This window comes from Phyllostomus hastatus, unplaced genomic scaffold, assembly GCF_019186645.2.
Source record: "Phyllostomus hastatus isolate PE091 unplaced genomic scaffold, TTU_PhHast_1.1 phas_scaffold_182, whole genome shotgun sequence".
Taxonomy (NCBI): domain Eukaryota; kingdom Metazoa; phylum Chordata; class Mammalia; order Chiroptera; family Phyllostomidae; genus Phyllostomus; species Phyllostomus hastatus.
In genome coordinates this window covers 3,696,389-3,722,917 of record NW_025334013.1, presented here as the reverse complement: position 1 = coordinate 3,722,917, position 26,529 = coordinate 3,696,389, and the positions used below count along the sequence as shown (strand labels likewise).

Below are 26,529 nucleotides of genomic sequence, written 5' to 3'. Positions count from 1 at the left end.
CAAAATTAATGCAAAAATCCGCGATGAACCACGCGTCCACATTTCAAACACAGATGGGCCAGCAGCACCGAAGTCTCCTTGGGCTGCAGAGAGGGAGAGCGGGGGGCTCACGAGCTGCTGTGGGACAGGTAGGTGGCAGCCACAAGGGGGACGGACGAAGACCACTCTGGAAGCCAGGTTTCGGATGCACCAAAGCGGGCACGGCTCAGCCTCTAAAATCTCCATGGGGGCAGCCTGCTTGTCCCGGGGGGAGACTCTAGTGGGAGGCCCTGCTGTTCGCTCCCCAGGGGCCTGAGGTCTGTCCTGGGTGAGGAGTGGAGAGGCCCCGAGAGGTCCCGGGACGCGGGCCTGCACCTCAGTCCCCGTGTCTGGGCCACGCCGAGACAGGAGGGCGGCGCGGAGTTGGAGCTGGCCTGCGCTGGCTTGCTCGAGCCGCTGGTCCCGTTCTCAAGAATGCCGCAAGCCGAGGGACATGGGGTGGGACTCTCGGCTATGGCGGGAGTATTTGCAGCAGGGAAACCGGCAAGTGCTGCCGACCGGGCGTGTGTGTTCCCTGGCGAGCCGGATGTCAAACATTTACCCGCACACCCTGCATCGCGGGACAAGTCCTGACCCCCAGGGATCCCCGGCCACCTCTCCGTCAGCCGATGGACGAGATGGGCGTGTGTCTCTTCCCCAGAGGCCTCGTCACCCCGGGTGGGTTCTGCGCCAACGTCTCGCCAGGGGCTGAAAGCACAGTCTGTTTCTGGCGCAGGGTGGCCCGTCGTCGGGCTGCAGTTGGCACCCTCTGAGCGGGCGCCGCCGGCGGGCGGCCAAGCTGTGTGCTGGGGTGGCTGGGGCGCTGGCTGGGGATGTTAGGGTGCTGCGGCTGCCCTCGGTCCCCAGGGAAAGGGGTGCCTGGACAGAGGCCTGGCCATCAGGAAGCAGGATTCAAGCCCAGTTCTTCCTGCAGTTCTGGGCACCCGAGGTAAGTCCCCCAACCTCCCCGGGTGACAGCCTCCCAAATGGGGCTGAGCCCGCTGGTTCCTGAGGTCCCTTGGGCTCTGCCTCCAAGGCAGCTGAAACCTCCCAAGTGCAGCGGGGCCTGGCCTGGTGCGGGGGACTCAGCCTGACTTGGTGGGAGGGGCTCTCTGGGCCCCCTCCACTCAGAGCCTCCCGGGACCCTGGCAACCCACAAGCCCGCTGGTGCTGCCGACCAGGGGTGGCAGGGTGTGAGTGCTGAGCCCCCAGCCTCTGGGGGCTCGGACCCCCTTCTCCGCTGCAGCTGTCTGCCCAGCACGGCCCCAGCTGCTTCGCTTGTCGGGACCAGGGCTTGGCTGAAGCAGCGCCCTGCCACTCCGGGGCCCGGCTCCGACCTGTCTCACTGCCCGGGTTGCCACCCAAGGCACCTGCCCCCAGGAAGCAGAGAGCCCGGGGTGTCGGGGAGCACCGCGGTGGTGGCTGTCAGCACTGTGATGCCTGTCGGGAGGGCCGGCAGAGACGGGCCTCCTGCCGCCTCCCCCTAGGGCAGGGGAGCTGATGGCTCCCACACACCTGGAGGAGGGGTGTGATGGAGCCTCAGGTGACACACGGCAGACTGCAGCCGCTGATGCTTGAACGCGGGGGCTCATGGTTTCAGCGCCAGAGGTCCGTGAAGGCAGGGAGGGCACTGGCCAGGGGGGCGTGGGGCTGAGCTTCAGGGTCAGGCGGGACGCGATCTTGGGTCAGGATTTCTGAGCCCTCGCTTCCGGGAGACAGCAGAAGGAGCTGGCCCAGGTCTAGGCAGCCCAGGCGACATCGCCGGAATTAGCTGGGCCAGGCCCGCCCCAGGTGAGTGTGGCCCCGGGCTCAGCCGAGGCCTTTGGCTGTGAACGCCAGCAGCGGGGTCAGCCGAGGCAGAGGTGCTGGCCGGGCAGGGCGGGCGGAGCCTGCTGGGCGCGGTGGCCCTGCCTGGGTTGGCCGGGGTTTGTGACAGAGCAACGGGGGTGGTGACAACTGCCGCGACGTGCCGAGTGCTTGCCCGTGTGAGACCCGACGCAAAACGCTTTAGAATCTCTCGGAATCTTCACAACGTCACGGCGCCATTTTCTGGGTACAGAAACGGAGCCCCTGTTTGGGTTCATTAGCCCTAAGTGATGCGGCCCCCTGTGCCGGCGGAAACAGGACCGGAACCCAGGTCGGCCGGGCCGCGGCCTCTGCAGCCGTGCTAAAGCCGGTCAGCTGGCAGAGAGGCCTTTTCCTGGCCTCCTGGGGGCAGAGGCTCTGCGCACGGGGGGGTGGGCCGGCTCGAGGGAGCCTGGGGACCGCCCCCCCGGGGTGGGGCCTCACCTGGCTGCTGTGGGGGCTCCAGCTCCTGCCCACTCGGGCCACCAGCCCCCGCTGTCTCCCCCAGGATGATGACGCCGGGTGAGACCCGCACAGTCACAGGCAGACCACCCCCCGTGGCAGAGGGACATGAGCCCCCGCAGCGCCCGTGTGCTGCCCCTGCCCCTGACGGTCGCCCACACCAGGGGCTTGAGCTGGAGGCTCCCCTCCTCCTGGCCACAGAGAAGCGAGGAGACAGCAGAATGGCCCCACGGGAGCTCGTTTCTTTGGAACGGACAGTGTTTTTCTGAGAACTTCACCTCTAAGCGAAGAAATCTTCCAGCGACTCAGGGTCAACACACCTATCCGCGCCGGATTCCCCCCTCAGTCCTCTCAGCTAACCTCGAGTAGGTGCTCGGGCCGCGTGTCCCCGGGCCGCCCTTCCGGGGCACAGCGGGGACTCTGATGCCTTCCCCACAAACTGAGCCAGTTTCGGCTGCGTCTCTACAGGGTGAACTCGTCCCCTTGTTGGGGGGGCGGAGGAAAGAGGGGGCGTGCTTCCGGAGGAGCCCGTCCATGCTGACTTCTGCACCGAGCTCTGACTCTCCGAGCCGGGGTGGGGGTGGGGCCTCGGCCCGGCGGTGGGAGAGTCTGGGAGCACCCAGGGGTGGCCCGGCCCGGCCCTCAGGAGGCCTGCCTGGGGCACGGGGATGGATGACCACCCCGCGCCCCCGCCCAACGAACAGGGATCTGCGTGGTCCCAGGCATTCGAGACACGGCAGCGAACACAGCGAATAGCATCCCTGCTCTTACAGAGCTTCCTTCTGCGGGATGGGGGTGGGGCGAGAGGACAGACAGTAAGTAAATAACGCGGTTGACGCGGCAGCAATGTGACTGAAGCGCCTGGGGCCTCGCCCAGGGGTGCACGTTGTCGGATCCCCTTTACGTGCGGTGCCAGAACGGGAAGAGCTAACCCCTGGGGGCAACTGGACCTCTCGGGTATGGAGGCCGGGACTGCCCAGGGGGAGACGGCAGGAAGCTTTCTGGGGTGACGGTGGTATTCTGACATCCTGACGTGGGCTGGGGCCACGTGGGCTGGGGCCACGCGGGCTGGGGCCACGTGGGGACGGGCCCCGAGGAAAGCTCACCCGCGAGCACGTTCGCACGTGTGCTCTCAGCGGTGCTCATTGTGTATGCGGTTCGCCTCGAGGCAAAAACAAAATGAAAAAGAACCGTGCAGAAATACTGAACTCTGGTTAATGACATACACGCTGCGGTGCTTGGGGTGAGGTGCCCTGCTGTCTGCGACTTAGTTGGAAATGCATGAGAAGTAAGTAAGAGGGATCGCCGGAGAGACGGACACCCGGGCGATGAGACCACACGGCGAGGTGTTCCCGGCGGAGCTGGGCGGCGGGGGTAAGGGTGCTCGTCTCCGCTCTCTGCACGCGTGAACACTCGTGCTGACGTGCTGAGGGGGCACGGCGGGGTGGGTGAGGGAGCGGGGCCTTCAGTGGGGTGCCAGGCGGACCTCCCCGAGGAGCTGACGGTTGAGCCGAGACCTCCAAGGCCCAGGTGGGCCCCCGGGCAGCAGGGGGAGCGGGTGCGCTGGCCCTGAGGCTGGAGCGCTGGGCCCACCTGAGGGGCAGGAAGAAGCCAGCGAGGCTGGAGGGTGGAACAAGGTGTGCGGGCCGTGCGGGCCCCAGTGCGGGTTTGCTGTTGCTGCACGTGTCGGGGAGACGTACTGAGCTCACTGACTGACAGTGGCGTGAGGTGACGTGACCTGGGAGGCGAGGGGCCCGCCCTGACTGCTCTGTGCAGAATGGACCACAGGCAAAGGAGAGGCTGCAGCTGGTGTGGAGAGAGCCGCGGTTTCAACCTGGCGGAACACAGAGTGGGAGGAGGCCACACCTTCAGACACATTCAGGGGAGGAGGAGGGGGAGGGAGGGAGGAAAGGAAAGGAGGGAAGTCAGGAATGGCTGGCCAGAGCCCCTCGGCGGCTGGCAGTGCGTCTGCTCCAACAGGGGGATCAGAAGGGGGCGGCTCGAGAGGCAGCCGAGAGGGCTGCTCCGGCGGCGAGAGAAGCTGGGAGGTTGCTCAGCATTTGGGAGGGAAACGCCGAGGGCACGGCTGAGCCCGGCACTCCACAGGGAGGCCGGGGACCCACCCAGAGGACAACGCTGGCATAAACGGAGCTGGAGAGGGGCCCCGAGTGTAGGAGACGGTGCAGGTGGAGAAGGCCCAGGACGCCCAGGGGTGCTCCCCGGGCCGGGGATGCAGAAAGCAGCAGGGCGGGGCTGGGGAGCTGCAGAGAACAGGCAGTGCAGGAGACGGCCAGGCCCGTGGCAGCAGCAGGAGAGGAGAACATTCCAGAAGAAGGGAATGGCCAACCTTGGTAAGTGCCGCTGGGAGGCCAGGAAAGATGAGGGCAGCAACCGACCTTTGGATTTTGCAGCTCGGAGGCTGTTGGTGAGCTCATGACAGCCTCCTGGTGGCCGGGAAGACAAGGGAAGCTGGACAGCGCAAGGTAAGGGCTGGACGGGCAGGTGGGCAGGACCGGAGGTGGGCTGGGGCTGACAAGCAGACACACACCTGAGAACCCCTGCCCTGAAGGAGGGTTCGGTGTGTGCCGGCTGACGGCGAAGATCTGGCAGGACAGACAGAGGCCAGGGCGAGGAGGGAGGGCGGAGCGGCAGGAGGAGCCAAGAAGGACGCAGGCAGGACTGCAGAGGACAGACAGCATGAGACTGCGGCGAGGGCTGCTCTGCTGGCTGGAGGGGCCCCGAGCCTCGGGGCACCTGTCCCTACGTGCTCGGGCCCAGCAGGGCCTGGGGAGGGTAAACGTCAGCTCGCGGCTGCCTTCGCCCAGGAGTGAGGTGGGCCGGAAGCAGTAGATCCCTGCTACTACACGCCCCCCCCGCCAAGGGGGGCCTGGTGTGTTTGGGCAGGAGAGGGGAGCTCCCCCAGGAGGTCTTATCTGTCTTTGGAGCGGCAGTGGGGATGGCGAGAGGTCTCCTTGGGGCCTCCCGGTGCCCTTCCCTGGGCGGGGACGGGACAACCGAGTGGGGAGGCAGGAAGAGCCGGGATGCCCGCGCACGGCCGTGCTCACCTGCGCACACCTGCCCACCTGAAACCTCTGGCTGTACGTCTGGGGCGCGTGGCGCATGCTGCATGGGACTTCCTGCAGCCGGAGGGCCGCCGGGAAGGCAAGGGTGGTCAAAGCCCCTGTGACGCGGTGTCATGGCCCAGAGCCTGTCACACGCCCGAGCCGACTGATGCCAGCTGCCGTGCTGCTTGGGGGCCGGAGCCAGCGGCTGACGCCCACACGTGGGGCTTTTCACCAAAGACAGGCACGTGCCATTTTACACTCTCGGCTTACGTCTGGGTTTCGCTCGTGGCCCTTTGGGTTCTTTCAGAGGCAAAAAGGAAAGCATTTCCTTGAGGCAAACTTGTGTCTTTTCTTGGGAAATCACTCCCCCCTCTGCTCCAAAGAGGCTTCGGGTATTAAGGAGAGGACCTCCGCAGAAGATTACATGAAAAGGATAATTAAACAAAAGCCCCACATTAGAAGCCATCTAGAAGGGAAATGAAACAGCTTTTGCCTTTTTCCCGTCTCTGAAGGAGGCTCCGTCAAAGGGGAGCCAGGACTGTTTGGCTTGATAAATAAAGATAGTAACCCCACGTATCGCCCATTGTTCTGAGTCCACAGTAAAAGCCACCGCTCAGCCAGGCTGACAGCACGCACCGCGGGCGCACAGACCCCTCTGCAGATGGAGGGATTAAGAGACAGACAAGTGCAGGATAAAAAGACTAATTAATAATTCCCATCTCGAAGGGGCCGCGGCTCCGGCAGCTACGCTCCGCCTCTGCCTGCAGGCCTGGCCTCGGCAGCCCTGTCCTCTCAGGGCTGAAGGGCAGAGGCGGGGTTTGCAGGCGGCCGCGGAGAGAGAGAGACGGGGGCGGGCGCTGGGGCGATGACGAGGACGCGGAGGTTCCGTGTCCCTGACCGCGTGTCCGGTTCCTGCCCAAACCCGCGGAGCACGTTAGCCGGCGGGGCTTGTCCTCACACGGTCGCGGGGGCAGGCCTGGTGCTTTGCCATTTGAAACGTGGTCTGGACAGGACCCTCTCAGCGGTTCTCCCTTCCCGACTGTGCCCACCCAGCCAGTCCCCTGGGGCAGACGGCGACCGCAGACACCGACGCCGGCGCTGCCGTGCGCCGAGCACAACACTAAGACCTCAGTGGGTTTCAGCGCGATGCATCCTCCCAGTGGCCCCAGCAGCAGGGTGTTTGGTGCCCATTTTACAGACAGACAGAAGGAGTCATAGAGGCTAACCCCTTTGGCCAGAGCCACGCGGCCAGGAAAAGGTGGCGCTGAACAGACCGCCGGCCCAGGTGGCCCTAGAGGTAGCCAGAAGAAGCCTTCCCACTCGCCTCACGGTCTCCCCCACACTCAGTGCCCCCCACACCCACGTGGCGGGGGCAGACGGCCCCCCAGGGCTCCAGCTGTGCAGGCAGCTGTGATCTGCAAGGCAAAGGGCAAGCGGCTGCGACCTGCTCGCCGCAGACCCTCCGGGCTGGCGGTCCGCTGGAAAGGCCAACCGCAGCCTCTCCCTGGACGGCCCCCGTCCTCTGGGGAAGGGATCAGGACGCAGGAGTCTTCTGGAAAACGCCCAGTGACGTTCTTAGAGAGAATAATGGTGCTTTTAGGGAACGGCCCTGTTTTTCTGGAGGCTTTAGGTGGGTCCCGCAGAGGCCGGGCATCGTAAATTGCAATCAGGCAAAGATGTCTAGGAAGGAACTAACATTGGCTGTGCATGCAGCCTTGGCGAAGATCCCAAAATCTTAATGGAATTGAGCAATTTTTTGCATAGCGCAGTAAATTCCCAGTGTCTACCTTGTCACATTATTCAAGGCACATTAAATGGGGAAAGAAGTGGAAGCTGCCACTTGGTATAAAACCCAGTGAGAAGGCAGCTTGGGAACGGTCTGCCTGGCAGCACCGCTCGCTCTCCGGCTCTCTCTCCGACCTCCCGGTGTCCGCCTCCCCGGGCGGAAGTCGTCCGGGGGCTGCCAGCACCGCGCCGGGGGAGGGACCTGTCCTGCAGCCTCCTCCCATCACTGCCTCCCCCCCCCCCCGGGGGCCTCCTTCCACCTGGCACGCCACCGGGTGCCCTCCCGTCCCTCCTCCTTCAGTGCCAACGCTGTCCTTCAGCCCCTGTCCGGGGGTCCCACAGCCCCTCACCCTGCTTTCCTGACCTTGACCTTCTCCGTAATTAGCTAACCACACAGTGTTTCCTGGAAGTTGGTCTTTCCTGCTCAACGGTCAGTGCCCTGAGACCCGAGGTGGTGCCCGTGCAGGCAGCCCGTCCCCACCCGCCGAGGCCTTCGGATGGGCTGAGCGGCGGCCCGTCCCCCAGCACGCCAGCCCTGCTCCCACGCGCTGACGATCACAACACGGAACTGGCCCCGGTACCTGGGGCGTGGAAGCCGCTGTGGACAATGGCCACGGACACTGGGGCGGATGATGAGAATGGTGGTGACAGGCCGCCGCCAGCACCCTCAGCCCGGAGACGCTGCCACAGAGGTGCTGGACACGCAGCCTCGGCTGTCGGGCCCCGCCTCTACTGCCCCCTCCTCCTTGGCCCAAGAAAAGACTGGGGGTGCGGTGGGTGGCACGGGCCTCCCCGCGCTCCCTGCCAGTCCTTGCCTGGCGCCGGGCCCAGGACCCCCGTCCAGAGGCCTTCTCCTCCAGCAGCCCTGGCCCGAGGACCTGGAGCCCGTGGAGCTGGGAGCCCACCACACTCATTAGTGTCGCCTGTTGCTGTGCACCTGGCCCGTGTCCCCTCCCTGCTCTTACCCCCCCCCAGCTCACCCCTCCTCCTGCAGGAAGACCCCTCCGACCGCCCAGCCACATTATGTCCCCTTCTCTGGACCCACGGCATTGACTGGCCTCAGCTGCCACCTGCTAGGCACACAAGTTCAGGGTCAGAAATGACTTTGATGCCACCGGGTGCTTCACCTGCCACTCCTCATAGCCAGCCTCCCCAAATGCTCGGGGCCCAGCCACTCCCTCCCCAGTGCCACCCAGACCCTGGTCGACTGCAGGGCACCTGTGCTCGGCTGGGGGGTGGCAGCCGGGAGCGAGTAATGAAGGCCCAGCACCAGACTCCCCTGTCCTCCTTGTCCTCAGGACCCAGTCCCCATGAGGTCACATCCAGGACCCGGGAGCTGTCTCCCTTCTTAGCCCTGCTCACCCCCACGCCCGCGTCCCTTGGGCCTGGCCACCGTGGCGTGGGCTCTGGAGGACGGGACTGTGTCTGTAGGAAGAGCCTCGGCTCAGCCCTGCCCTCCCTGCCCTTTGGGGTTCCCTCACCCTCCCAGGCCCTGCTTCTTCTTCTGTGAGCATCGGGGTGAATTCGCTCAGTCCTGACTCCCTCCCTGGGCGGCTGGGAGAACAACAGACACTGGACTTAGGGTTCCGGCAAGTGCTGCGGGCTGCCCGGTGCCGCCTCGCTGTCAGGAAGACCCCCCTGCCCCAGCCCGGCCCGGCCCAGCCCATACACGCATGTGCCATGTCCTCCGTGTTTTCTGGCTGAGGGTATGACTCTGGGGCGGGGCGGGGCTCCCGACTATCATGGCGCCAGGTCGGCGGGTTTGCAGAGGTCTGGCTGCCCTGAGACGCCTTCCCTCCCGGCTGATGGGGACGGGGACCCCCGACACCAACTGGCTTCCCTTCCTCGAAACACATGGGTCAAAGGCCCCCTTTGGGGTGAGAGCCGGCTTCACGAAACATGCCCTGTCCCCCGTCTGTCCGAGCCCCATCAAAGCCTCGTCTGGGGGCTGGCCCTGCAGAACCTCGGGGTCGCGGGGACACGGGGCACCGCCCACACGCAGAGCTGGCTCCTCGGCGCTTCCCCTCCTGGCCGCTTCCGCCTCCCCCCGACGACGCACGGGACAGGCACTGCGCAAGGGGCCGGGAGTGCTGCTTGTGAGGCTGTAACGTCCTCCGTTAGAAAAATATGAGAGAAAAAAGGAATAAAGGAAAAGAAAGAGAGGGAGGCAGGCAGGAGGACAGGAAGGAAGGAAGGAGGGAGGAAGGAAGGAGGAAGGAAAGGAGAAGGAAGGAGGGAGGGAGAAGGAAGGAAGGAAAGGAGAAGGAAGGAGGGAGGGAGGAGGAAGGAAGGAAAGAAGAAGGAAGGAGGGAGGAAGGAAGAAGGGGGGGAGGAAGGAGGGAGGGAGGAAGGAAGAAGGGGGGAGGAAGGAGGGAGGAAGAAGGGGGGGAGGAAGGAGGGAGGAAGGGAGGAAGGAGGGAGGAATGAAGGAAGGAGGGAGGAGGAAGGGAGGGAGAAGGAAGGAGGGAGGAAGGAGGGAAGGAAGAGAGGGAGGGGGGAGGAAGGAAGGGAGAAGGAAGGAGGGAGAAAGGAGGAAGGAAGGAAGGAGGGAGGGAGGAGGAAGGGAGGGAGGAGGAAGGAGGGAGGAAGGAGGGAAGGAAGGAGGGAGGAGGAAGGAGGGAGGAAGGAGGGAGGAAGGAGGAAGGAATGAAGGAGGGAGGGAGGAGGGAAGGAAAGAAGAAGGGGAGGAGGGAGGGAGGGAGAAGGAAGAAGGGAGAGGAAGGAGGGAAGGAAGGAGGGAGGAGGAAGGAGGGAGGGAGGGAGGGAAGGTGAAATGGGGCCCGAGGCGAGGCCCAGTGAGCGGCCTGGCCGGGAGTCAGTGCCCAGGGAGTCAGTGCCCAGGGTGGCTCGCTGCGGTCACAGCCGCTGAGGCTCAGGGTCGTCGGGGCTACAACCCAGCTCCTCATAACCCACATGTCCTACCACTCGGGGCCCGCACATCCGCCCTTCTCCGGCGATCCAGGAACCCCGCGTCCCGGGGTCCCTGGGTGTGCACAGCAGCGTTCACGGCCCGCGGGCATCTGGGCGCGCGGCCACGGCGGGCAGGGGAGGAGCCCCCACTGCTTGCACCCCGGAGAGCTGGTCCCGGATTCCAACAGGCCCCGAAGGGCAGGGGCAGACACAGAGACGCACCCGCTCTTCATGCAGCACAGACAACGACAGGCGCGCATTCTGGAGGACGAGGCAAAGAGAAGAATACTCAGCAGCAGCTGAAACCTTCCCAGTGAGCCACCCGGAGTCCCCGGGCAGTCTGCGGGGGGCCCGCCCCCCTCTGGAGCGGCCGGGGACATGCCCAGAGGGGGAAGCCGACCTGGGAGGGGTTCGGGAGGCCCTGAGCCGAATCCCTCGAGAATCCCAAACAGCAGGGGCTGCGGAGGGAGGGACGGAGGCCGCTGGCCCTTGCCGCCCGGCTCAGCCAGGAGCGGCCCAGCGGGCAGGAGGGGCGGCACTCCCTCCAGCCCCCAACAAAGTTCGGGGCCCGACAGCTGCAGAAATGGCTCCATTCAGGCCACACAAGGCCACGGTGAGAAGGCCTGGGGAGGCCTGAGCCCGGCCCGGAGCCACCACCAACGAGCTGGGGGCCCTGGGCCCGGCCTTCCCTCTCCAGGCCACGTGGCGGCTGGGCTGGGTGCTGCTGGCCGGCCCAGAGTGGGGGCTCCGCAGGGTCGCGAGGCAGGTCTGCCAAAGGCCCTGCTCCCGCTGGGGCCGTGGCCCACGCGCAGGTCGTGTGGACTCAGAGTGGCCTGGGGTCTCGAGATGCCACTCTGGGCAGGTGGCTTCGTGGGGTGCCCACCAGTTACAGCAATGACCTTACGCACCTAAGGGCTAATCAAGTGGCCTCAGTCCACTTGAGTCTGGGGGTGGCCCTGCTCATATCCTAATAGAATATTTATTATCGAGAGAGAGAGAGAGCGAGTGAGCACGCGCGCACACGGGCGTGTTGTCCCCTGAGAGCACGGTCACGTGGAAGCTCGGAGTGCCACCTCAGCCCCCATGCACCTGCCTGACCCCTCCTCGGGCAGGCGTGGCTGGCCTCCATGCTGGTCCGGTCTGGCGTGCCCACCCAGCGCCTCGGGCCGACAGGCTGGCTGCAGCAGCACCACGGTCCTGCCCTGTCCGGCTGAGGCCCTGAGCCAGGTGCCTGGGGGGCGGGGAGCCGCCGGTGCCCCCGTGGTGAGCTCGCAGTCTGGCCCGGCTGGGCTCACAGTCTGGGCATGAGTCCCACCGGGCCGAGTGGCCTTGGGAGAGGAGGCTGTGTCAGTGTGAGGACGACAGAGGCCCGCCGGCCGGCACAGCAGCGGGGAGAGGGGCACTGCCCCTTGAGGAAACGCTCCTTTGCTAGAAGCCCACCCTCCCCGCTTCCTTCCTCCTCCAAGCCCCCTTCCTCCCTGGAAGGCCCTCTGTCCCAGCCAGCCAACCGGCCGGCCCCGGGCAGTGGGGTGTCAGTGTGTGGCGGGGCCGCCGCCCCTGTCCCCGGCAGTGCATCCCCTGCAGGGCCCCAGCTGGCTCCTTCAGCGCCTGGCTGCCCTGAGCGGCCCCCTTTCTCAGCTCCCTCTCCCCCGCTGCGCCGCCCCCTCCGCTCCCACCCGGGCCTTTCCTGTGGTCGTCGGTGTCGGAGACACACTGGGGCCAGCGTCTCAGAGCTTCTTTCCTGTTTCCTACCGCACACAGGAGCTGGCCCCGCCGTCACTGCCCTGGCGCCGCAATTAGCACCGGGACACGCCGCCCCGAGCGGCTGGCTGCCACGGGCACTCGGCTCTGCGAGGGATGCCAGCCACGCTAATGGCTTTGGCCCTCGGTCCTCAGCCTCCTGCTGCCCCGGCTGACCACGGAGAGGAGCCCCACACCTGCGCGCCTTGCTGCCTGTCACCTGCTTGCAGAATCAAGAGTGACACTTGAAAACGCAGCGGAGAGAGGGCGGACTGACAGTCACCCCGGCGACTGGGGAGAAGATAAAGAGGCCCAGATTGGCCCTGAAGAAACTGGACCCGGCGACGCCGGCCCGTGGGAGACCTGCACACCTCCACCTGCCGGGAGGCGATGAACCCCGACACACAGAACCGCCCCAGGTGTCTCTCCCGCCAGGGCTGCAGCCCCAGGGACGGGGGCTGGGGCGGACGTGCAGGACCCCTCCCGCCTCCCGCCTAGCCCCAGAAACGGGCCAGGAGCAAAAAAAGTCTAAGAGGAACCTGGCTCCAGGCGTCCGACGGGGGCGGGGGGGGGGTCCGGGGCGGGGAGTGATGAGCTCGGGCCCCATGGCTGCCTGCCTGCCGGCGTCTGAGCCCAGGAGAGTAAACCCGGTGGAATTAAAAAGCCGCAGGAGCGTGACGGAGTGCGAGGCAGGAGGCAGAGGCGTGGGTGCCAGAGGGCAGGCCCTGGCGAGCAGACCGCTGGGGCTGCTGGGAGACGAGTCGGCGGGGACGCTGCTCCGCCACTCGGGGGTGCCACTCGGCCGGGGGGGGGGCCCGCAGCGGGCAGGGACGGAGGGCTCGGGGAGGTGTTCTCATGGGGGCATGGACACCACGGAGGGAGGAAGCCCACGCAGGGGCCCCACCAGCAGTTGGGAGGCCGGGGCAGGAGTCCATGAGGGACGGAGGACACTCAGGGTGTGCGGCCACAGTGTGGCCCCGGGTCCGCGGGGCAGGTCTAACCCCGCCAGAGCCCTGCTGTCCTCACACCCACCCCTGCGGCCAAGCACAGGAACAGGCAATTCGCCAAGTCGGGGAACGCCTCGAGTCTGTCCGCATGAGCCAGGCAGGCCAAGGGTCATCCCGTGAGTGCCCCAAGGTCCCTCCCCCAAGCACGCAAGGCGGAGCAATGACAAACCCAGGTGTGGCCGGGCCGACCGCCAGGGGAGGCAGCCCCCGGGAAGCTGCGTCTCTGCGGATCAGCACGTCCTCAGACGGTCTCAGGGCTTGTCTGCCCGTGAACTTGTCTGAACCACGGACGGTGATTTCTGGGAACTTAAGAAGAGTGGGAAGAGTCTGGCGGTGGGGAAGCCTCGGCATTCGCACCGAGATGGCTCGGGGCCCTGCGGACACCCTCTGGGCGGCCTTCCCTGGGACTGGAGGCCTCCCCGTGCCCCACAGCATGTGTGGCTGTCGCCTCCCTAGACACGTGTCGCCCACCCGGGGCAGGAGACCCCTGAGCCCTGGGCCCCGGGGGCTGGTGAGCCTGAACAACAGGGACACAGACCGCGGCGCCCGCAGCAGGAAAGGCCAGCAGCGGCAATTCTGGGCGGAGGCAGGAGCAAGAATTCCAACGACGGGTTCTGAGAGCGGCTGCAACCAGAGGCTCGCTCTGCCTTGAGAAGGACCCAGACCCGGCCAGCCTGGACAACTCCCTCGCCGGGCAAGAGGACCACCAGTGACCGCCCATCCGCAAGCGGCTGGTGGCCTCTGAGCGGGCCAGGCCTGGCTCAGCGGGGCTGCGCCCAGCACCACAGACAGAGGTCTGGGAGACCCCGCCACCCTCTGCAGCAAAGACACCCAGTGGTGTCTCCACCCTCTACACGGCAGACATCAACAATGGATCACAGAGCTCTTTCCTGCGGAAGCAGGAGCTCCTCCTCTCCCGACAACCATCCCAATCAATACGAATCAATCCGACAGCAACTGGCGCGCCTCCAGAACCGATGTTCCCAGCTGCTAACGCCTGACCCACGAGAGACCAAGAAGGTGCAGCTTTCAGCCGACAGGCACTTCGCTGTCAGGGTGCCCAGCCTCCCTTCGGTCCTCACCCAGAGGACCCACAGGCATCCCGGACGCACCTGCCGGGGCCTTACGCCCGTGGGGCAGGTGAGGACTACTCTCCACCAGGCTTTCTCCACTCCCTGGCACCCACCAATGTGCCGGGCCAGCCGCACAGCTGGCCTCGGCACCACGCACCGACGTCCCCACTAGGAAAGCCGGCCAGGACCCGGGCCACGGTGACTCCGCCCAGGTCGCCTCCGCCACGCGCGGGAGCCCCGCCCCGCTCAGCGCCCTCCGCGGCCCCTGCCCCACACCAGAGGTGGAAGAAGAATGCAGCGCCAGCCACCTACCTGAAGGAGCCAGTAGCACCTCCGGTGGAAGGTGGGGATGATGGAGGAATGGACATAGCAGCCGTACAAGCACTAGGGAGAGAGGAAAAACGAGAATTCAGTTGGAAAGAGGAAAGGGAGGGAGGCAGGAAGACGGCGCAACAGAGAAGGAGCAAGAAAGGAGCACAGACTCCGCCAGCCCCAGAAGCAGACAGGGCAGGCGCCTCTGCGTCCGGCCCCGGGACCAAGGACCGGGTCTAGGGCTGAGAAGCACAGCTGGCAAACATGAGGGACAGCTGGGGGGCTTACCCTCTGGGGGGCCATGGAGGTGTGTGAGAACCCAGAAAAGCCAGGGACCACGGGAGTGCACGTATGTGCACATTTTGCCTGTAAATGGAGGGGTGAGGAGTCACTGAGCTCGCTCCCAGGACTTAGGTTAAGACCCCTCGGTGGGAGGGGCGGGGCCGAAGGTCACAAGCATGACTCAAATACACGCGTGCTCCAGACCTTTCTGACCAAGGACTGGCGCGCCAGACAGGGCAGCCCCGCGGCGGGAGCCTCTCGGCGGGTGGGGCTGGAGGGCAGCAGCCCCGGGTGCCCCCCAGAGCCTGAGTGGCCCCAATGCGCACCCCTACTCCCTGGTTCGGACGTGCAGTTTGTTTGTTCCTGTGTGTGTGTTTGTCCTCAGTATAAACCCGCACCCACCTCGTGCGGGTGGACTTGGTCTTGGGAAACACCCAGAGCCAGGGGGGATAAAAGGTGCATCTGAGCAAGGTGGGCGGGAGTTCAAGTTCAGGACCGCTGTGCGGGGGGATGTGATGTGAGGAGGGGCGCAGACCCAGGGGGTGCATCTGACTGGTGGGACGGTGGGCTGGGCCCTGCCCACGCACCCGGCACTGTGGTGACGCCACGGTGGGGACCTGCCCGCGGGCAGCGCTGCGGAAAGGGTGGGGGGAGCGGCTGCCATTGAACTCTGAGTGTCTCAGGGCAGGCGAGGGGACTGGGCCTTCCCCTCTCGCCTCCAGGTGTGAACTGGAATGTTCTCCTGGCATCTCCACGGGAGCCCCACCTCCCCAAACCACCGGGGCCAGCAGGGTGGGGCAGAAAGGGAAGGCGGGACCAGCAAGGCCTTGGGGAAGGACCCGCAAGGTCCGCCCTCCCCCGCAGCTGCCCCTTCTCCTCACTCTCGCCCCTCCACCCAACACCGGCCCTGCAGAGCTTCTCGGAGACACCCTCCCCACGCGCCACCCCCCACCCCCCACCCCCAAAGCACCCAGTGTGTGAACTGCCCCTCCGACTAAGAGCCCAGCCTGCTGGAGCCCTGCCTGTCTGATTAGCAGAGTTGAAAGAGAAATCATTCTGGACTGTGGGATTCTGGCTGCAAGAAAATCAGATTTCCAATATGTTAGAACTTTTACAGATCACCGTCAGCTGGGACTTAAGCCCCGTGCAAACCAAACAAAGTGGAAATTAATTTAAACGATTCCTTTGCAATTCTTGCCCACGGAATGTATTTATTATTAAGAAGGCAATATAGTCTTGCCTGACTTTTCCATACACTTTTTCTTTGTTTTTATTTTTAAAAAACTTCCAGTGACTCACTCCTGTCTGCCCGAAGGAGATTCATGTTTGGATATTTTTGCCCTGTAATCGTTGGCTGCAGCGAAGGAGCAGCCTACCAGCCCCTCTGATTGGCCCCTTGGCTTTGGGATTTGCATGCTGGGGGCGGGGCAGTGTGAGGACCTTTCCAACGACATCATCCGTTGCTGTGAGAAGTGTCTCCTGTCCCTTTGAGATCAAAGGCTCCACACCCGCTCCCCCCCACTGTGCCTTTCTCTTGCGAGTTCACAGCGCCTTCCCCTCTTCACCCATCTCTCTCCTTCCACGGCTGTTTCTTGAACTTGAAAAGAACACGGTTGGTTTGCAGCAACATTTCCCCCTCGACGTGCCCCGCAGCACCCTTGAACTGCTTGTGAAGGGACCCTTGAGGATTTACCGAGGCCCTGCCGTGTCCCCCTGTGTGCGTCCCCCTGTGCAGTGCACGCTGCCCGCCCCTGAGCGCGCCCCGCCCCCAGCCCCCTCCCTCCGGCACCCTCCCCGCACCGGGAACTGCCCAGAACCACCCAATAAGCAGAATGATGTTAAAGTTAAAGAGAAAAACCGCCGATTCTACATCAAGGCTCATGCATTTTAATCAGAACCCTTGGGGTCTCACTCAGAGCCCAGTTACTCTATTTTTAGATGTTACTCCAGCCGCCCCGGTGCTCCGAGGTCTCCGGTCCCCACAGAGGAGACGCACAGTATTAGGAGGGCGGGAGAGAGGAGGGGAGGCTGGCAGCGGGCCCCTGATGAGTGAGTGCCAGCCACGACGTCACAGGCCCCTAGGGAGGGGGGAGGGCGAGCTCCCCGGGGGGCCCCGAGGACCGGTACTGCCCCTGTGGGGGACATGTCTGTGTGGGCCGGTGGCCGTCAGCAAGGACAGACGGATCTGACCTGGAGGTTGGGGGGGACCCTGCTCAGGACCTCGGCTCACCAGCTGGGGGTCCTTGTCATTCCGGGCTGTAAAATGGGCACCGCCCTCCTCCTGTCCCCTGGGCGGCTAGGGGGAGGGTTGGGAGCTGATGCCCCAGGATGGGATGCCCAGGGCGGTCCCGGTGCGAGGGCGGTCAGAGGAGGCTGCGGGGGCGTTAAGATGGGCCCGGCTGGCCAAGGGAAGTGGCAGGAGAGGCAGGAGGGGGCGGGAGGTAAGACGGAGCACACGGGGCTTGAGGAGCGCCCCCCCCCCACCCCGTGAGGACGGGGGGCCCCAGCGTGGCTTTACTGATCGGGAATCAGGCACAGCCAGTGCTTTCTGTCCAGCTTGCCATGGAGTCATGTGACTCAGTGGGCTCTCCCCTCTCTCTGCCCCCCCCCTCCGACCTCGGGTCCAAGCTCAGTCCTCCTCCTGTGCCCTCCACTCCGGGGGCTTTGGCTCTGAGAACAGCTGACTCCCGGTCCCCAGGCGGTCCTTGCGCTTCCCACCTCCACGCTCTTCCTCGCCTGGTCCCGGCCCCTCGGGCCCTCCCTCCTCCGGGAAGCCGCTCCCGACCAGCCAGTGGGCAGGGTCCCTCGACATGTCCCACTGGGGTCATGGGGCACGTGAGTCCTGCCTTGGGTTCACGCACATCGGTCGTCACTGCCATTCGCCCTTCCCTGCCCGCCGTCCGGCCTCACCCGCCCAGGCACTGGCTGGGTGTCGAGAAAGGGCCTGAGTCGGTGCTTCTGTGAGTCACTCGGTCTCTGCTGTGACAGCCCAACTCGGCCTCTGAGGGGCACCAGCCGCCGCGGAGGACCAGGTAGCGAGAGCGCTTGGCTGGGTCCCAAGGAAACCTCACTCGTGCACACGGTCATTTGCATTTTGCATAATTTTCACTTGTCGTGGATACTGTTCTCCTTACGACATTTCCCCCAACCATTGAGAAATATGACAAGCATTCCGGCTCACGGGCCTGCACAAAGGGAGGCGGCCGAGGTCTGGTCCCCGGGCCGTCGCTCACCGACCCCTGGCCGTCAGAGTGGAAAGAGTGAGACGTTCATGGTCCTGCGTGGACCACCCCCCCACAGCGATTCCACGGAGCACGTGCTCAGTAAACCGCACCATTGCCGCAGGCGGCAAACACCTACGCCGGACAAGCGAGGGGCAGGCAAAACCGAGCACACGTGAGATGCAGACTGCACACTTAGTGAACACACACACGTGTGAACACTGGACAAATCAGGTCTCCCCGCAGCGGCCCCTCGCCCCGAATGGCTCCTGTGAAATCAGCCGGCACGTGGGCCCGGGGCTCGGACCAGGGACACCCCGGCCGGCGGAAACCACGCCAGCAGAGCGCGACCTCCCCCCCGCCCCCCCCACTCCCGGGCGAGCGCCTTAACGCTGGGAACTCAGCAGGACCCGGGGAGAGCGGGGGCCGGCCGCTGGCGGCAGCACCGGGGCGGTAGGTGCTTCGGCCCTTCCCTCTGAGGAGCAGCACCGCCCCACGGCCGGGGCCGCCTGTGGAATTCCCTCCCTGAGAGGTTTGCACCGTGTGTGGGGGGCCACCCCGCACAGGGGGCAGACACCTGCCACAGTCAGGGCCTGCCGTTGGCCTCCGTGCCTGGGGAAGTGTGCGCCCGGCGTCTCACCCCGCGGATCCGGGAACCAGCGTCCCCAGCGTTGTCTGGTGGGCCTCTTCACAGCGGTGACCTCCGGCGTGGGAGCCGCGAGCCATGCGTGACTGCTCAGATTCACACTCGGCAGGGTGAAGCAGGAGAAGAGAGACTTCCGCTCCTCCACCGCACCAGCCTCCTTCGTTCCAGGTGCTCAGCGGCCACGCGCGGCGGCTGGCTCCCGCCCTGGAGGGCACGGGACGTCCCGTCGTCGCAGAACGTTCTACTGGACTCGGGGGCTCTGGCCAACAGGGGCCGGGGGCGGGGTTCCGTTCAGAGGTGTCTGGCTGAGACCCTCGGAGTCTGGAAGCCCAGAGGTGGGGGTTTGGGGGAGCCGGGGTTGGGGGCAGACGACTTGGGGGGGCTGGGACTTTAGGAGGGGCTGCGCTTTGGGGAGTTGGGATGCTCGAAGGCTGGGTCAGGGTGAGTCAGTCAGTGGGTGTCTGCCTGAGCCCCCTGCGCCCCTGACTGAAAAGCTCCGTCCCCCAAGCTGCATCTAATTCGGGGATAATACCTGCTGCGTCCTCAGACTCGGGGGTCGCCATTAAATCTCCATCCATAACTCTCTCTGTGAGGGTCCCGCTGCCGCCCCCGCTGCAAACAGCCCTGCGCACGCCCAGCCCCGGGCCGCAGCCGGGGCTCGGAGCTCGGCGAGGCTGGTGGGGGCGGTGCCCCCGGTCCCCCCACGGCCTCACCTCTCTCCCACTGGGGAGGCGGCCGCACCAAGGCAATCAGTGTGAAAACAGAGTTTTAGGCGCCTGGCTTGCCTCGCACGCTAGATTTGATGTGCACATGAGAAAGATGAATAGTTTTTAAAAACGTGTTCCGGTATAAAGGTGACAGGAGAAAACAAGATAATGGAAGGGAAAGAGAAATCCACAGAGGAGATAATGATTTCAGCCTGCTCTGAAGTGATGTAGCTGCAACGGCCCTTTATGCAGCGTGGCCCAGGCAGGGTCAGGCGCAGAGACAGCCACGCCCCCGGGAGAGGCCGCGGTGGGCTGGGCTGGCTCCGGTGCAGGGGGCGGCGGTGGCAGCGGGTTTCCCGTAAACGAGCTGTTCTGCAGTCTGCTGTGAGCAGGCCTGAAGGCCTGTCCCCCCGCTCTGCCCCCCCAGGCTCCCAGCGGGAGGGAGAGAGGCCAGCACACTGATGCCAAGCTCAGAGGGCCCCAGGAGGGGGGGTGATGGAGCCCCAAGGAGGGGAGAGCCCCCTTTTTCATGGTGAAGGTCAGCCACGTCACCGAGGAGGACGTGACGTTTGTGGTGAGGCCAACAGGGCGAGGAGCGGGCCAGGCGGAGGAGGTCAGGCCGGGCGGACAAGAAGGGCGTCTGTGGGGGTGGGGGCGGTCTGCTGGACGCGGCTGCCTGCGGCTTCCCGGCCTTCCCGTCCGAACCCTCCATGTGGGACGACACGGTGTCCGAGCCCGTGAACCCACAGCTTGTCCTGCAACCCCCCCCAAGGGACCTGGGATGAGTGGCTGGAGGATGGCCTTGCACTTGAGACAAAGGCCCTGTGGTGTTTATGGCTCTGCCCCCCTCCGCTGGTCCAGGCTCTGCATGTTGAGGCCGATTCCTGCAAGGACCTTGGGAAGCCCAGAGAGTTCAAGGGGCGAGGGCGGGCGCAGGGCTGGAACTTCGGCTGACCCGCAGCTCCCCCTGCCCTTCCTCCTGTCATTGCCTGTGCGTCTCTCCCGTCCCAGCGGGGCGGGGTCCCACAGTTCACGTGTGGCTCGGGAGGCGAGAATGTCTCTCTTCCACATCTGAGATGAAAGCGCCAGGGCGGGCCTCTCCCCCACCCGGGACGCGCCGTGGGGCGGGACGGCACCGAGAGGGCAGAGCCGCAGCGCTCCCGGGTGGAGGTCAAACGTGGTCCTCGGGTGCCAACGTTCTGACAGCCCCAGGGGAAGCGGGCGACCCCCAAAGAGCAGGTGGGAGTGAGAACCATCCAGCACCTTCCAGGTCTCCCCAGACTAGCAGCAGAGGTAGATCCCAGCAACCCTGCTGCTCCCTGAGGGCACCCTGAGGGCCAAAATGGATCCGGGAAGGCCCTGGGAAGGTCTCCTGTGGGGACAGTGTGGGGATGACATGGCCTTTGTCTCGCCCCCGTCTCATCTCCACATCCGTCCCGCACAGAGGCGTCCCCGGGGAAGACCCGCACAGCCCGGCAGTCTGCCCAAGGTCACGTGTCTCGGAAGAGGCAGAGGGGGACCCCAACCCATCCCCCCAACCCACCCCTGTCCGGGCCAACACCCTGGCTCCTCCTGCCCCCACATGCCTTCCCCGGCAGCCTCGCCCGGGCGTCCACAAGGTGGCCAGGGCCAGGCTGTCCGCAGGGCCTGCCTTTGTCACAGACAGGAACGAAGTCCTGGGCTGCTCCCGGGACCGTCCTTGCCGAAGGATCTGGTTCATATTAATCTAAGATTAGACCAAATGATTCGATTCACACGCCGCCCGCGAAAGCACTGGGCCTCAGAACTTGTTAAACAGTGAATTGCTTTAAAATTAGTTTGTGCTAAATGGATTGGAGTCGGATTCGGCCTCCGGGGCCGGGTGGCGGGGGAGATCGGGAATATTAGATCACTGACCGCGAGCGCGCGGGCAGCCTCTCTCCTCTGACAGTCCGTGACGGCATCTCCCAGAGCAGCGCCGCCCTGCCCCATCCGGGCACTCTGGTCAGACGGGGGCTGTGGGGGCAGATGCCAGCCCTGGCCAGGCGCGGGCTGCCCCGGTGGGGCCAGACCCCCCCACCCCCACCCCCAGAAACAGCCCCTGAGCACTGCGCTTCCGGGGGCGGACCCCTGGGCAGGGGTGGGCGGGCTCCCAAAGGCTCCTTCTCCAGGGCCTTGGGACCTCCTCCATCTCCCTGGGAGATGGCCACCCCTGGCCGGACAGCCTGGCGGCCTGATCTGCTGTCACATCAGCTCAGTTTCTTGGCCAAGGGATCGAGTGCCCCTGTGCTCGGTGCCGTGGGTGACCCGGGGAGCCGGGGCCTCTCTACAGCCCTGGAAGGGGGGTGGTATGAGCCTCTCCCTGCGGACGTGGGAGCTGGGGCTCCGAGAGGTCCAGGCCTTGCCCAAGGTCAGCTCTGTCGGAGCTGGAATCTGACTGCACGAGTTCATCCGCACCTCGAGGGGCAGAAGGCCTGGGGGCACACAACGGAGGGGCAGCCAGGACCAGGGCCCCGCCGGGCTGCGCAGGTTGGGTGCTCCGAGCTGGGGGACTCGAGGGGCAGAGAGACGCCGGCAAAGGGCCGACCCCTCCCAGGTGGGCCGTGTGCCAGGGACAGTGCCAGGAGGCGGGGCAGCGCTGGGCAGCCCGGGACACGGGTGCACCCACCCCAGGGCCCTGCAGAAAGTGCCGGTGGGCCCCCAGCCCTGGGGCAGGGGAGCCCTGGACACCTCCCTGGGCGAGAACTCGGACGGAGCACACAGGGGAGGGCGGCTCCCTGGGCAAGCAGAAGGGCACCCCCCCCCCCCGCCCCCGCCGCACCAAGGCCCCCGGGGCTGGGTGAGGAGCAGGAGAAGCCCAGAGGAAGGCCGTGGGGTGCACCGTGGAAAGACTCTCAGTTCTCACCCCGGAGGCTCCCCCATGTCCACAGAAAGTTCCAGGCCGTTTCCATGACACAGGAAATGAGGAGCAGAGGGAAGGGGACAGGCAGAGTGGGCTCTGAACTGAGAGGGACCAGGGAGGTGGCAGTGCTGCTCCGGGGCCACCGCAGGGCGTCGCACCCACCGGGGTCGCCCGGGCCCCCCTCCCGAGGGCCGGGCCAGGCCTGCGGGAGCCCGTCCACAGCAAGCGGCTGCAGGCCTGCCACGGCGGTGCGAGGAGGCGATAAAAATCAAATGAATTTTTAGATAAAAAGGCATAAAAATCATGCTTAAAGATATAAATAAAATCCCTGGAGCCCAGCTTTATTGTTTTTGGGGGGATCCAGGATTCATAAATTAGCGGGCATAAAATGGAATGGAGGCTAAAAATTGATAATGAGGTAAATTTAGATTTAGGGAGGAAGCCGATCCAGGCCGTGAATCCGCGGCCTCCGAAGACCGGCAGCGGGGAGGGGCAGCGGGCTCACGCTCCGAGGGCGCGCCCTCCCCGGCTGTTGCCAAGGCGACCGAGGGGCGGAGCCAAGGCGACCGAGGGGCGGAGCTTCGGCTAGGGGTCCAGCCCAGGTGCTTTTTCTGCCCCTGGGCCCCTCAGCCTGGTCTACCTGGGCTCCTTCCCACCTCCCCTCCGCAGCGCAGCACGCACGGGACTGCTTCGGGGAACCGGGCCACCGGCCGCTGCGCCCTCTCAGAACTCTCCCCTGCACCTGGTCCTCCAGGGGCCCTGACGGGGGCGAGCGCCGGGCAGCCCCGCACCTCTCCTCCCGCCGCGTGCGTGCGCGTGTGCACCGTTCCCATCCGGTTACCTCCCCGCCTCAGCTCCTGGTTCCTCCAGCCTGTTCAATCTGTCCGGGCTGTGTCTACCTCAAAAACGTCCTAAAAGTACTGGGCATAAATAATAAATACCATAAATAACACGACACTTCCTTTTTCTTGAAGTCCGAGTGTATTTGCTGAGACCTGTTTCCTGGAGCCCTGCCAAGTGGCTGGAACTGATCTTGAAGTGGTTTATGCTGATCACGGACTCCCGCCCCCCTCCCCACACGCACACACTGGCAGCTCCTGAGCCCCCCCCCCAGGCGTCCCGGGCAGCCAGCACTGAGGACTCCAGGAGGGAGATGCGGCCCCACGTCACTCTTGGCCCGGAGTCCCCACGCCCACGCCCCAGCACATCTTAACAGGGCTTGGCACCCTGGAGCCGAAGAGATGGATGATGGGGAGACGCTGAGTCTCTGGGGGGGTGGGGCGGGGGCTGTGTCCTCTGGGGCTGGGGGTTTTGGGTGCACATTCCATGTAGCTGCTCCTTATCCTGACTCATCCTCTGTGTCTTGGTCCCCTGTTCCCAGAAGGAAAGGGGACTTAGGAGATTCAGACGACGCCAGGCGCCAGCCCCAGAGCCCCCAGAGGCTAGAGGCAAATTCTGCCCCCGAACCCAGCCCGCCCTGCTGTGCACCGGAGGCCTGGAGTGCCGGCATCTCTGGCCGTAGTTACTGCTTTGCTCCTGAGCCGCTACAACCCAGCCCCCAGCACCGCCCCGTCCAGGCCCCGGTGACGCCGACCAGGTACCCAGAGCACACGTCCACGGGCGCAGCTGCTGCGGCAGGGGAGTCCAGGGAAGGGACTGTTGCTCAAAACAGGCGACGGGGTTTTGTTTATGAAGAAGGCGGAGGGAACGCCAGGCCCGGGTCTGTGGCTGTGTTAATGCGAAGCCGGGCTCCCTGCCAAGACATTAAGCGGAATCGAATTTCTGAAACCAGCTTTAATCAGCAGATTTTTAAGGTTAGAATTACTCTCTCCTCTCGAAGCCTTGCCAAGGTTAATTCAGGCCCGAGCATGCAGAATTAATGGGCTGGACAGAGGCAGCCGGCCTTTTTCCGGGTTTTTCTCAAGTTCACAGAAAATCCCCGCGGAAGAGACAGGGCGACAGGGCAGAGCCTGCCCGGGAAGGAAGCGCCCGGGGTCAGGCGACCTCACGGCCAAGGGCTGGCTCTGGCCGAAGACGGAGGCCAGGATGGGCGGCCAGGATGGGCACCTTAGGGGCCTTCGGGACACACCGGGTGGGGGCTGCTTGGCCACACCCTCCCTCTAGAAATGAGCAAATGGGCCGAAAACACCTGCGGACGTGCCCCTCTGAGCTCCCACGGCCCCAGTGGCACTGAGAGGGGTGTGAACCTTGGCCAAGCCGCTCAGCCTCCCTGAGCCTCTGCTTCCCCATCTGCAGAATGGAACTAGTAGTCATGCCGATGATGACGACAGTGAGGGGCGAGGCGTAGATGACAGCCAGCTCACAGGGGGGTGTCTGTGGTTTGGCAGCAAGAAGGGCTGGCGCTGGGTCGGGGGTGGGCGAGTAACCTTGGACAAGAGGCCCTCTTCCTTTGAACAAAGGGCTACGGGGGGCTTTGAGCGCCGGCCCTCGTGGGGGGAGCAAGGGAAAAGGACCCTCCCCGAGGGCCCGTGTCCTCGGGCCCAGCACGCTGGAGCTCCCGCCCGCTCGGCTGCTGCCCAGGCCCGGGCACCTCTGCAGGGGAGCTGAGTGGGGGGCGGGATCCCTCCCCGCCCTTCCTGATCCGACCCTTGTCTTTCCTGGGGGGACAGGCATGGGCGTCGGAGCCAGACCGGGGCCGGAAGCAGACCTGCGCCTCTCACGGCACCGACGCCCAGGGCGGGGACTCGGTCTCTGACTCGCGGCACCCGTCAGGAGGAGGCGGCGGGCGCCGCCCCCGATGCTGCAGGCCCGCTGCGTTAAGGGACGGCCTGTTTTCCGTGACTGGCACGCAGGAGGTCTTCCGTCCACAGAGGCTTCCTCGGTTTCCTCAGAGGCACCCTCCTCCTGGGGTCTGAGGACGATAGTCCGCGGGGACACTGTGTCACCTGCCCCCCACCCCTGGTCACAGCTCTATTGCCCAACTGCCCCCAGGCAGGCAGCCTGGGATGGCTGCCAGGACAGACCTGGGCACAGGCTGGGCGGGGAGGGGGGCGGGGTGCCATGCCCTGTCCTACCTCTGCAGCTTTGTCAAGGCCCCGGGGCTTGCTGTAAAATAAGCAGCAACACAGGGGACCTGAGAACCTGCCACCCACAGGGGACCCAAGAACCTGCCACCATGCAACTTGCCACCATGCAGGCGGAGTGGAGGAGTCAGAGGTCCCTCCGGGACCACGGGCTATGCTCCCGGCCCTTCACCAAATGACCCAGGGACCCTCCTTTGGGAAAGAAAGTCAGATTCTCCTGGACTCTGTTCAGTTCCCCCCCGGAGTGCCTGGCTTTCCTCAGGACCAAGCAGACCGAGCCAAGCCCACCCTGACCCTGGCCTGACCGGGCTGTCGGGGCCGAGTGCAGTGAGGGGAGGAAGCACGGGGGCAAGGAGCAGGCAGCGGCTCCTGGGTGACAGGGAGGCCCCTGCCCCCCTCTCTCCGGAGACAGAAGGGAAGGCCAGTAGGGACAGTCTGCTGCCCAGGCCACACCTTGCACATCCGGGGCCCCCCGGGTGCCACCCATCAAACGCCGGCCCTCCGGGGCACGGCTCTGAGATGTAGCCCACCAAACCCTCCTCTTGCCTCACTCCCTGCCAAAGCCTGCGAGCCCCCCCTCCTGCGTGTCCCTCACTCCACCTGCCCCGCCAGGACCCCCGGCCAGGCCCTCTCCACCTCGCCCCCCAAGGAACGCCAGCAAGGACTGCGGTTTGAAGGCGAGAATCCGCTCCCGCCCCTTCCACTGTCGGTCCTGTCTGGGGCCCATTCCCTGCCCTCCAGGAGGAAGTGCAAACCGCCCCCCCGCACCGAGTGGTCCGGCTCCCGCTCGCTCTCCCCTTGTCCTCCAACGACACGACCCCCACCCCACGTCCAGTCCGGTGAGTGGGGCCCGCCCTCTCTGGGCTCGGAGCCCAGCAGCGCTGGCAGCGGGAAGGCAGGTCAGGAATCACCTGTGGACCTCACAGAGCCACTTGCAGCCTCTCCTTCAAAACGCTGAACGTAGCATTACCACGTGACCTAGCAATTCCCAAAGAGTTACAAGCAGGCACGCCACCCTGCCCGGGGGCGCAGGGGAGTAGAGCTCCGTCCTGGTGCGACAAGGTCGCGGGGGGCCATCCCCAGTCAGAGCACACTCGGGCGTCAGCCAATGAACAAGCGGCACGGATGAGCAGAACAGCAAATCGGTACTCCTCTCTCTCTCTTTCCCCCCTCCCTCCCCTCCCTCTGTCCCTTCCTCTCTCTCTCTAAAAAAAAGAAATCAATAAAAATGTAAAAGCAGGCACTCCAGCGAGCACGTGCACGCTCCTGTTCCCAGCGGCCCTCCGCACAAAAGGTGGGCACGGCCCACGTGCACGTCGGCCGGCCGTGGGGCGGGCTCGGTGCGGCCCAGCCGCACCACAGAACACCGCTCCACCGCCGTCGGAGGACGGAGGTGCTCGCAGACGCTGCAGCTCGGATGGACCTTGAAAATGGTGTGTTCCAAGAAGAGCCAGACCCAAAGGTCGCGTGCTGCAGGATCCCTCTCCCGGGAAACGCCCGGAGCAGTGCACCCAGACAGTCAGACGGGCGC

At 65.2% G+C, this 26,529-nt stretch overlaps 1 protein-coding gene across 11 annotated transcripts in view; it reads right to left on the bottom strand.

Moving 5' to 3' along the window:
- Positions 1–26,529, bottom strand: part of CAMTA1 (calmodulin binding transcription activator 1) — a 731,766-nt gene that overhangs the window by 198,194 nt on the left and 507,043 nt on the right. For all 11 annotated transcript variants that reach the window (XM_045858544.1, XM_045858545.1, XM_045858546.1 and 8 more), the window contains one exon: positions 14,218–14,289. In XM_045858544.1, the coding sequence (XP_045714500.1) occupies positions 14,218–14,289 (72 nt within the window). The remainder of the gene's footprint in view (positions 1–14,217; positions 14,290–26,529) is intronic.